Here is an 11,855-nt window from a genome sequence, read left to right as displayed (position 1 = left end):
GGGGGGGGGGGGGAGAAAGAGAAATATGCTTACAATTAATATTTCAAATCAACTAAAAACCAATACAATCTTTGTCAATAACATTTTGATATCTCTTTACAAATATAGTTTTAATATTTAATAAGGTGCAATAATATCAGTATTTTATCAAGTAATTACAGATATATCTAAATATATCTAAGTATTTGAAGAATAAAGAATTTCAAAAATATATATATATGTATATGTATATTTAATCAACCCCTACTGTATTTATCATATAAAAAATGATTAGATGTTGAGTTTTATTTTATTTACAGGTTACAAGAATGTTACCTGGTGGAATGTGGGTTCTTGGTGTATTTATTGTTGGACCTGAGGATACTTTAGATAATACTAGTAATGTACAAAAGCTTAAATCAGTTCTTGGTGCAATTCACAAAACTTTGTCATGGAATAATAAGTACCTCTGTGGAAATAATCAGGATGAGAAGCTGATACTAAGTTTTAACAGTATTGCACAAAAGTATGCTGACTCCTTCAAGGAGATTTAAAAATTTGACACTATTTTCACTGTTTTAATTTTACCTTTAGATATATTTGCAAGTCCATAGATATTGCTAAGGACAGTATGTTAAAACCAGCCGATTGGAAATTCCAAGAAAAAGCAACCAAGTGGCATCAACTTGAAACTCTAGTTGACTTTGACAGATTGTACCTTATTGCTGTAGACAAGGATCCTGAAACTCTCAAGAAGCAATTACAGGTATTAATAAACGAATACTTAATTATTTTTACAATACCACATTAAAAGCATTAAACGTTACAGAATATTTTGACAAACGTAGCAGATTTAATCGATTCTTCACTCATCGTTATCGAGGGAGAAGTCAGATCTCCGGATGACACATTGGAAACACTTGGCAAGAGGAAGAAGAGTAGCAATAAAGAATGTAAAAATAAGACAGACGATAGTAATAATTCACTTCAAGTTAGCCTATATATTCCCTGCGTTAGTATGAATACAATTTTGTTAAAGTTTACATAAAGAGGTATTTTAAGAAGTTAAATTAAATAAAATTAATGTTATTAGTCACAAAATAACAGTAATATGGACGTAAGAACAACATCGTGCAGCGCATCGATACGACTAATTGGACAATTGGTCAGTAGGACGTTTGTACATCAGAGAGCTAGTATTGCAGAAGCCAATACAGCAGTGAAAGAAGATATAGTGAGATCTCTCGCAAGTAGATTGGAAATGCATTGGGATAGTTTAATAGAGGAAGAAAATGGTTCTCCCGAAGGTAATACACGAATGAGAGGTATGCGATATAAATATTATAGTAGAATTTGATACTTATATTCTGCATCTTTGCAACTTGTTCTCAGAGAATATCACGTTGCATGAACCACCGAGACGAGTGTTAATAGCATTACCAGATAATAAAGTTACGTTATCGGATTATTTGTTTCCTGGTGAAGGGCCGCAAGAAGCATTATTGTCACTGCAGGAACTTTTAGATCTCAATGTACAAGAAAGTCAGGTTCAAAAAGAGGTCGAACTACAAGCTGGTGAGTAGAAAAATGTTAAGTATCATTGTAGCAGCACCAAAATCACATATATTATTCGATTGTAACCGAATATGTTAATGCAGATCCTATAGAATTCTACTGTCAAAGCAATGTCAATACTAAACCGTTGGATAATAATGCTGATACAACTGGAAGTTATCAAATGACCACGTACCTTACTGGCTTAAGTGTTGCATTTGTTATATTGTTGGTAGCAGTCCTCGTTCACCAGTTCATGATTTAATAGTATACATTTTATTCTATACATGGTACATATGAAATAGCGGTTTATTTATTATATGTTATGTATACTATACAGTATCCATTTTAAAGCATATGTATTTTAAAATCGTAAAAATGTAAATATCGTTGCAAAAATTTTAAATTTAATATACACATTTTAAAATTAGCGTATAATAAAATTTCTTTAACCTAATATCATGTTCTTATGAGATAGGATGTATCTTATGAGATAGGATGTCCTAATTATTTAAATAATTTTACATAAATTTATAAAAATATTACGAAGTTTTAAGCGTGAAATAAAAATGTACAGCCGTTCATCTTTTTCTCACATGCATTATTCATTTTTGTTATTAATATATTTACAGGAAAATAAAATATTACAATATGTTTCTTTAACTTTATATTATATATGCATTTTATTATAACATCTACATAATATATACATATACCGTATCATACACATGTATTTTTATATACAAAATAATAGTAGTTTAGAATTTTTAGTCTTCGTAATGGCAATCCTTATATCTTTAGTATGACTCTTCTCATATCGCATGATAATGCCAAATTATAGGTAATAACATGCAATTTTGTTACAAAATTTGTTAATAAATTAGGCAGTGATAATTCTAATGTTTAAATGCTTGCTATCAACTGCATTACTTTAATAAATCTTGTTTGTATATTCTGTTTGTAAAATTCTCTATGCTAATGTGTATGAAAATTTTATTTACAAAACTTTTTACACTGTACACGACAAATTCCTTCAAAAAGACAATATCTCTAAGAACGCTGGGGAAACGTAACAAAAAAATATCGTAGGTTTTACACTTTTCCGGCAATAAATGTTCTTTACTCATGTTGAAAGTAACATTCCTCTTTTTCTTTCTTCCACCTTTATACTGTTTAGATATTTTTACTTCATTCTCTGTCGTAGTGTAACTTTGATTCTTTTTCTTTATTAAATGAAAGCACGAATAGGTGCCAGAAATATGATTTATGCACACCTAGCTATATCAACTTTTTATATTTATGTAGTAAAATCATTAATTTTCATAATATTGTATATATACATATGAAATAATGCAAAATGTATATATTTCTAATAATTAAAGATGTCATACATTGAAAAAATAAATTTTCTTATATGTGACACAACTTATACATATAAATTTACATAAACGAAATTAAGTAGCTTATGTGACTTTCCTTTACATCACTATGATTTCTTCTTTCGAGCAACTTTTTTTTATATCTTGTATAGAATCGCGAATATCTTATAGAATTGTGAATAATTTAATGTAAATAATAAATTAATTAATATATTAATAATACTTTCCAAAATTTTTTCTAAAAATTTCTATAGGCAGCTTCTACGTTTAATAACAATTCCACATTCAACGCAGAAATATGTATTTGCAAAAATGGGATATATCATCGACACTCTTTCTAGCATATGCTTATTATAATTAAATATGATTATGATATAATAAATAGCAGTCATACGAAATTATGATTTAAATACATTATTGCAACTTAATTATGCAATTAATTATACAAATTTAATTATCAAAATAATTATATTTGTACTTTAATCATAGCATGTGAATTCCGGCCTATATTTTGTTTGTGACTTAATTTACTAATTTTTAAAATTTCACGAAATCTTTTTTTTTTGCCAAAACAAAAGCATAAAACCGTGTAAAAATATACTATTTCTTGCAATTAATGATAATTGACGGCTACATTTGCATTTAATTATCATATCGTGTGTGAATGCTTCTCGATGAGGATACAAACAAATTGCATTCCTTGTTTTAAAACACAATATTGAAATTGCACTATCCATTAAACAGAAATCAATTATTCTTAATCTTTACGAGTTGTAAATTTTATATTACACCCATTTTTATAAGACCTGACTGACTTCCTCTACCGATGCTCGCATCTTCCAACGAATCCAAGTCTAAGGCGGACTCTATCATAGTCGTGTCCTGTAATAGTCTAAGTCTAGACGCAGATAAAGGAGTTGTTACAGTTACTGTTGGTATGGAAGATGTATCCAGAGCGGAAGAGACCACGGCACTCTGACGAGAAGGCAGCGGAGCGATTTCATCGATATCAATTGGTGCTATATTGAGAGACGCTAGCGGTATTTCGTTGGTAACAAGTTGACTTATACTGTTCGTGGTACTACCTAAAAACAAAATTTGTAATGCCAGAGATAAGTCGTCTTATTTTGGTGGTGTTGACATGGACAATTTGTACAAAAAAAAATAAGTGCACATACAGCATTAAAATATAAATAATTGCTATTAAACCGTGAAGGGAAACAAGCTGTTATAAAACTTCTTTAATATCGATAGGAAAGAAAAAAAAATTATATCGTACAATTATTATCAGAAAGGTGCAGAGCGTTGGCCTTGTGTTCTCTTACACACAATATATCAGCGATGCAAGCTCATATTATAATCAATTACCCATTTAATAATGCACTAATTCTCAGTACACATTCTTACATTCCGTAAAGTTAACATCTTACATTAGACATAACACTGCAAAAATGTTTGATTTTTTTTTTAGACTACTTCCATTTATGCGTGAAGACAAAAAAAAAGAGTATATCAAACCACACTCGTCACATTCTTTGGTATTACAAAATATCTTACCGAATTTTGTAAATTTGTAAAGAGAGCAGATGCACATTGAAAAATTAAATGTTATTATATTGAATCAGAACTTTTCTTTTAAATAAAAACAAAAACTTCGATACATTTCCGCGTATATATTGACAACTAATTTACAGATTATATAAGATTTTATCTTCTCTATATATACAATATATATCTAAAATATAAAACCAAATTATAAACCAATTAGTCACAAGCCATAAACCCTGTAATTAATGTATTGCTCCAGAATTAGTCTCGTAAAAATATAAAAGAAATATGTCACGTGATTTATTTATGCTAGTAAAAATATAATCAAGTCATTCGTATATTAAAACACATTCAATGACTATCAAAATGTATGAAATGAACTTACCAAGTAGTATGCTCTGAGCCCTCGATAACAGGACGTAATTTTTAAACAACAAAGAAATACAAATTTATTGAATTATGTCGAAATTATACTAATCACTAAGAAAAATATGTCATTTAAATTTTGTGTGTGTGCGTGTGTGTGTGCGCGCGCACGCGCGCGCGTGTGGTATATATGTATACACACACACATACATACACACACAAATGCATTTATACCTATAAATTTAAAAGTGAAGAACCGTATAAAAAAAAACGTGTTTGCATTATGCACTTTTATTGTTTTTATATATATAAATAGTAATAAAGAAATTTATGCGCAAAATTCATGAAAAAATATGAAATATCGTTTGAACCGTGAATATTGAATATATATGTAGAAGCAATAATAAGTTTAAACGTTTAATGTATATAGTATTTGTTTATATAATAAGTAATATATAGAATATGAATTAAAAAGAACATCATTAAGAGAAGTCACATCAAGAGAGTAAACAAAATCGGTATTATATATACCCTTAAACTCACCACCATAACTGTAATATACATTTTTTAAATAAACATTTATATATGCGTAATGCAAAATGGTATTTTCAAAAAATAAATAGATCTCTTTTTCTCAACAATTAAATTCAACTTCTCGGTATTTGTATATATATAGTTTTTTTTTTAAATTCTCAGTTGAAAGAATCAAGAACAATCACGTATAATCATTTACATATGCATATATACATACATACACTCAAATCAGTACATTCTTTCTCAATGTGAAAGATTTTTTTTCAAGAATAGGACGAATTACAATTCTAATTGTCAAAGTTTTCTAACAAGTCCAAGATTTCTTTAGTATAAGAATGTAATAATTATTATTTTATTATTCTCTTTATCCACTATAAATGAATTTTATAATTTAAAAATGCGTCATTAGTTGATAATAAACGTTAAATGTCCTCATTGTCACTTAATGAGCTCATGATAAAACGACGATTCAAAAGATCTTCCTCCGTACTATCGCTCGGGCATAACGAATTCTCCGTATACGATAAATTGTTAGTTAGCGGTCCGGAACCGAATCTGTTGACCACGAGGCCAATTGCGGTCTGTCCGATAATCGGTATGCCACCCGTGCCTAATATACGCGCCGGTAGAATGTTTTTCGTTATTGGATATTTTAAGCTGTGTTCGGTACATCTCAAATTGTTATATTTAAGCATATGCGGGGATTGCGAAAGCCGTAATGGATCTTCGGAATAGCACTGGGGAAACTTTTGCAGATCGGTATAACCGTTCTTCTCACTTATCTTATAACGTAAGGGATCCTCGGAATATCGTTGAGGATACTTTTGAAGATCAATGCCATATTTCTGTTCCCCTATGCACTGGTCGTATATAAGATTATTATCCGAACACCTATGATATTCCTCTCTACACCTATGAGGATACTTGTGCAAACCATCCTCGCATCTACACGGATATTTTTGAAAGTCTGGATTTAACCGGTCTACTTCGTCATATTTAATATGTTTCACAGAATCCTGAGAGCAATGTTGCGCCGGGTATGGCGGCACGTAAGTATCGTTTATGTATTGGCGCGGATATTTTGGTAAATCCTCGGGACAACGTGTAGGATGTCTCAAGAGAGTCAACTCACCGTTTATTGACTCTATTCTTGGAGAATGTTGACCACTGATCAAGTTATTCATCGAGCCCGTAAGATCCGTACTGGGACTCGTTTGAACCGTCGTACCGTTTGACTGTCAAAATGAATAATAAAAATGACAATGTAAAATGTATACATTATTGTACATCTCTTACTGTATTTAACTGTGTTATTAAAGTAGATTAGTAAACACATTATACATAATTACCTGAGGCTGCACAATTTTGGTAGTACCGTATGTTTTATTATTAGTAATTACATTATCATCACCAACTCGTTCATGTTCTGCGCGGTATTCAGGTGTGACTATCCCTCTTCGATCTGAAACGATATGATCCGAAAATGAACTCAATACACAATTAATGGATGACGACATAACTATATCCTTTGATTCTATAACTTGCGCATTTGCATAGATGAATATTATAGCAGCTTGTACGAGAAAGATGTTACCGATTAAACTAGGTGGGGCCGGTCCACATAACACATAAAAAAAATTTCCACAAATGTTTCCTTGACTGTAAGGATTAAAATTATCCTGCCCTCTTCTATTCGTGAACGACCCTTTAATCTAAAAAGTGGCAGCAACAATTAAAGAAAACTTTTGACATAATTTATACATGATTTTATATGTGTGTCGAACGTACTTACATCTTCGTTAGTCGTTTGATTGCTGCTAGTTAAATACGTATGAAAACCAGCGAGGCCTAAGATACTCCAAACAGAGAAGAAACATATGACTCCTACAATTACACTGCTCGGGGATAATTTTACAGCTTCTAAAAACGGCTTGCTATCTTTTGTAACTAAAATCACAATAAACATATACGAAATGTTAATTTCGTCATAATCATAATTGCGCGTTTATTGATTTATTACCCAAAAATTAATATACTTACGCATAATAATATGCGTGACTGCACATACAAATATAAAAACACAAAGAAATGCGAGGGATACTATAAAAGCATAAAAATATCTATAATTTCTTCTGCCCACGCAATTACCAACCCATGGACAGTGATGATCGAATCTCTCTGCAAGAATAGTTATATTTTTCAAATTTCTCTTGCTTAATTTCTATCTGTGATTGAAGTAATATCTTATTCGAAATTAACCCTAACGAGTATCTAATAATACGAAAGAGAAAGAAAACAAGTATATCCAACTTTGATAAAACAACAGATACGTACCTACACAATTGTCACATAAACTACAATGAGAGGCTCTAGGTGGCCTAAATATCTTGCATGTAAAACAATATTTCAGTTTTACTGGTTGTCCTCTAATCAAGACTTCTTTCGTCCTGGGAGGAGGTCTGTATGTTTTAGAGTTGCCATTGTTTGGTACTTCTACAATTTATTATGAAAAATATTTTGAGACTCAGCATTTCAAATCTTATAATAAACATTTGTTTATTATGTCTAAATGGAAATATTATTAGTCTTTTAAAATAAGTAAATTAAACCATGTAATTACTATAAGTAGTCTAGTTATATAATATTTATACCAATTTGTTTTTCAATGTAAGCTGCTTCATCAGGTGTCGCTCTTGGAATTACTCCAGGATCGCTGAAGCTTGTGCGGAATAAAGCAGACATTACAAATATAAATAATAAAGCTCCTATTACTGGTATTGCTGGTGTAACGTGTAGTGCCAGATATGGACAACTGGAAAAAAAGAAAACTATTGTCCAGAAATTTCATTTGGTTACATATAAAAGCATACTAATTTTCCTACTGACTGATTAAGAACAGCATTTACAGTCCAATCTTCAATACAAACATCTTGTATATCAAGATGCTGTATAATTGTTTCATTTGGATGCAGTTTTAACATCAGATGTACAATTTTAAATATAAGATTAAACTATGAATCTTAATTGTATCCAATGTATCTTTGATTAGAATACACAAGTTGCTTATATTCCTAATTCTATAACCTTTAGAGATTTATTCTTAATATCACATATAATATAACGCAATGTAGATAATACTTATTTAGAAGATCAGAGAATAATCCATTTGATGAGGCATACAGGGTGCTAATAGATTAAGGATGGTATTTGTAATCCATACAATCTTGTATTCAAAATCATCTCGAATATGATATCTTGCGACGCAATATAATTGTTTTAATAGCTGGAATCTTAAGAATCTTAAGATTCCATCCAAGAACCAAGATCAGATTTAAGATCAGTATTCATAGTGGATTCTTATATTCAAAACCATCTTAAGTACGGTCTTAAGATATCACAAATGAATTTGAAGGCTGTATTAGCACCTTAAGACATTATTTAAGACAAACTACATATGTCCTAGTCCTAAAATGATCTTGAATATAAGATCAGATCCCATGAATAGGGTAAGGTGGTACAATTTTCAACATGATACAAGTCTGAACAAAATAAGGATTGAAACCAATTTTCGCTAAAATTTGATTAGGTATTTCCCTTGGTTTACATCCTTCATACAGTGATAATAAGGTTACTAAACTTGAACTTAATCTTATTTTGTTCAGAATTGTATCATGTTTGAAATTATACGAGATCTTATCTTATCATTCTAGTCTCACAAAGTATCCAATGTACTTTAGCATAGAAGATATACAAGTTGCTGTAACAGCTCAAAATGTGTCTAAACACTACTGAGATTTATCTTTGATGACAAATGTAATCAAATGACCTATGAATCAAACAAGCAACAATTCATTTGCTCTGATGACGAGGTATACAATATATTAATAGATTAAAGATAGTATTCTTTAATCTTGTACTGAAGATTGAGATGCCGTACATTTGTGTTTTATTGGTTAAATAGAATCTCAAGATTATATTGTAGGATTGGACGTATCTTAAATAAATCAATGAATATCAACCTGATCTGAGAAAAAATCCAATAGTTATATACTGAGATAAATAGCCTTGGAGATAAATGTAATAAAATGCATTGCTTACTCAAAACCAAAAAACAGTCCACTTGTTCCGACGATGAGGCACACAGTGACATAGAATACTCCAGTCTGTGGTGCCATCATTACTCTGCCATCGCAACAAAAGCGATTCCTGCCTGGGAATAGTTCCCATTTTCGCGTGATGTGAGGCATTTTGGATGAAACTTGTCTCACATACTGCTATATATGAACGCATGGATCCTGGCAACAGGCTGCTGGAGATTAATCACAAACGTGTGATTGTGTCCCTTGGGCCTTGTTCCCACTCGAGAATTCGGACAGGCATATTTCATCTCGTCCGTGTTGTCTGGTGAAAAAGTGGAAGCTGCATGTGCCGACGACGGTGGTGGTGGTGGCGGCGGCAACGGCAACGGCATCCATGTATTAATCATCAACTCGTCGTAACGTCTGTGATCGCCTGTTCGTGGAGCTTGTGTTTCACCTGCGATCGGATCACCCAACACAACTTAACCTTTTCTGAGATTAGCTATTTTTTTTCAAGTCGACGGGAACCTGGCGGAGAAATTAGCACTATTAAATGAGTTCCATTCTCTGCAAGATCGTCGTGAATCTCTAGCTATCCATGTAACGTCGACATCGTCGTTATCGTTATCGTTATCGTTATCGTCGTCGTCGTCGTCGTCGTCGTTGTCGTTCGTCTCGGTGACCGCCAACAAAACAAAGGGTCGCGGTGAAAGGGTTGCGGTCGCGTCGAAGGCAGTCGAAGGAATTGGGTCAGCGAGGCCACTCCAGGCCACTCATGGGCACTATCGGCACGCTACGGTTCCCTCGAGGACTCTGTCGCAGCCACCCTCAAAGCCTCAAACCGTTAGCGTCCTCGTCGGCATCGTTGCGATCGCGCGATGAGCGTCCAGTTCAGCCGTCGACGACAACGCGCATTATTTACACGGTCAAGTACACCACACCACACGACCGTCGACCACAACTGCCTACAACGTGCTCTCCATAGTCCATTTACTCTCCGCTCGCGCGATTCAGCATCAGCGCGATTCTCGCGAAACGCGCGCAGCGACCTCGCGCGACCTCGCGCGAAAGCGCCACGTGACTCGGCGCCACGTGACCCGAGAGCGACCCGAGAGATCGCGATTCAAACCTTCGGTTCGCCCTTTTCGCGCGGGTCGATCATCGATCATCGGAATTTCCGACGAGGGGAAGTCGTCCCTTCCGTTGCGCCTGGTTGCGCGACGCCTCGAGGTTGATCTCCGTCAAGCGGGAATTAAAAACTTGCGCGGCGCAGAGAAGCGATCCCCATCCCAGCGATCCGACCCACAGGGATCTTTCACGCGAAACGACGCGGACGCGGGCGTGATCTAACCGCCGCTTCTCCGCGGCAATGACAGGTAAAAAAAGATCGAAAAAAAAAGAAAAGGAAAAAAAATACAAAAAGAAGGTGCTCGTCGATCGTCGCGCAAGAGATTGATTATATTTAACGGTAAGGGAGGGCGGCGAGCGCGCGCGCGCGCGCGCGACTTATCGCCCCCGTTGCAAAATGGGTCGTCGTCGTCGTCGACGCAATGCGGCACGTCGCCGCACGCGCGCGCGCGCACGCACGCACGTACATAACGTACGTATACGGGTGCATTGCGCGCGCGCGTGGTGTGTGTGAGTGACCAAGGAAATCCTGAAAATCGAACAATCCCGCCATCTTCGCGCACGCGAGCGACGTTCTCGATTGTGAAATTTTCGCGAAACGGACGCGACAAAGCCCGGCGAGGATGATCCATATAGATCCGTGACAATGTGCTGCACCGATGACACGGAAAATATGTAGAGATTTCGTCACATCGTATATAGATACGTCAAGAGGTATTATTACACGTCTGTGCTATCTACTCACTACCGTATATCGATATAAAACACTTCTTATGGCATTAGCTCCGTAATGGATGCTGGGATCTATACACATGCATCGCGTTGGACGACGCTACAGAAACGCGCGTCTTTCGATTACACCAGCACGTAAAAATCAACATTGCGTGTAATTTACACATCTCGCAGTTCAATTTTTTATTTTTTACAATTTACAATTTACATCGATCGTAAAAGTATATGTATTATAATTTAAAAAGCCATGAGATTACATAAAAAAACCGCTGAAAAGATTTTTTCTCAAACACCGAGAGCTTTATTCAAGTTTAAGTCTCTCAAGAGACGTTTATATCGCGAAGAGAGCCAGAGCCAACCCCTACGGGAGGAGTAGAGAAGGGTAGATCATCGAACGGCAGGTAATCGATAGCCTGCAACAAATCGGAATGACGTATACACACTCGGGGTTTATATTATATATATGTGTCTCTACGAAAAGAAAGAAAGCTCTCGCGTGTGAAAAGTACGCAAAATAATCAACAGGCATCGTATATATGAAGAAGAATCGGCGGGT

At 34.3% G+C, this 11,855-nt stretch overlaps 3 protein-coding genes across 5 annotated transcripts in view; 2 read left to right on the top strand and 1 right to left on the bottom strand.

The window, feature by feature from the left end:
* LOC108765260 (protein odr-4 homolog) overlaps positions 1–1,891 on the top strand; it is a 2,897-nt gene extending 1,006 nt beyond the window's left edge. Inside the window, exons 3-8 of the mRNA XM_018513879.1 lie at positions 300–505; positions 574–745; positions 809–991; positions 1,073–1,286; positions 1,372–1,554; positions 1,638–1,891. Coding sequence (XP_018369381.1) covers positions 300–505; positions 574–745; positions 809–991; positions 1,073–1,286; positions 1,372–1,554; positions 1,638–1,798 — 1,119 coding nt within the window. The 3' untranslated portion in view covers positions 1,799–1,891. The remainder of the gene's footprint in view (positions 1–299; positions 506–573; positions 746–808; positions 992–1,072; positions 1,287–1,371; positions 1,555–1,637) is intronic.
* A 1,524-nt stretch (positions 1,892–3,415) lies between these two features.
* On the bottom strand, positions 3,416–9,631 carry app (Palmitoyltransferase app). 2 transcript variants are annotated; one of them, XM_018514003.1, is made up of 9 exons: positions 9,459–9,631; positions 8,012–8,172; positions 7,695–7,853; positions 7,401–7,538; positions 7,153–7,307; positions 6,955–7,072; positions 6,710–6,822; positions 5,812–6,595; positions 3,416–3,997 (listed from the first exon to the last, which is right to left on the bottom strand). In XM_018514003.1, the coding sequence occupies exons 1-9, from the start codon at positions 9,605–9,607 to the stop codon at positions 3,693–3,695; spliced, it is 2,082 nt and encodes a 693-aa protein (XP_018369505.1). In that variant the 5' UTR covers positions 9,608–9,631; the 3' UTR covers positions 3,416–3,692. The 2 variants fall into 2 exon arrangements, with proteins under 2 accessions (XP_018369505.1, XP_018369504.1); XM_018514002.1 differs by having other exon boundaries at positions 6,493–6,595.
* Positions 9,632–10,563: 932 nt separating this feature from the next.
* Positions 10,564–11,855, top strand: part of LOC108765318 (zinc finger and BTB domain-containing protein 14) — a 5,971-nt gene continuing 4,679 nt past the window's right edge. Inside the window, exon 1 of one of the 2 annotated variants that reach the window (XM_018513987.1) lies at positions 10,564–10,815. In XM_018513987.1, coding sequence (XP_018369489.1) covers positions 10,809–10,815 — 7 coding nt within the window. In that variant the 5' untranslated portion in view covers positions 10,564–10,808. Of the gene's footprint in view, positions 10,816–11,087; positions 11,282–11,855 lie in introns of those variants that run through there. The other variant, XM_018513986.1, reaches the window with a different exon arrangement.

Source organism: Trachymyrmex cornetzi, unplaced genomic scaffold (genome assembly GCF_001594075.2).
Source record: "Trachymyrmex cornetzi isolate Tcor2-1 unplaced genomic scaffold, Tcor1.1 scaffold482, whole genome shotgun sequence".
In the NCBI taxonomy this organism is placed as follows: Eukaryota; Metazoa; Arthropoda; class Insecta; order Hymenoptera; family Formicidae; genus Trachymyrmex; species Trachymyrmex cornetzi.
The sequence above is the reverse complement of the archived record's forward strand: the minus strand, read 5'-3'. Positions and strand labels throughout refer to the sequence as shown.

Coding starts and splice junctions, on each gene's coding strand:
- app (XM_018514003.1), bottom strand. CDS start 9,607: ATGCCTCACATCACGCGAAAATGGGAACTATTCCCAGGCAGGAATCGC. Junction 7,308..7,400: donor AGTCACGCATATTATTATGC/GTAAGTATATTA, acceptor TTGTGATTTTAG/TTACAAAAGATAGCAAGCCG. Junction 7,073..7,152: donor ATCAAACGACTAACGAAGAT/GTAAGTACGTTC, acceptor GCCACTTTTTAG/ATTAAAGGGTCGTTCACGAA.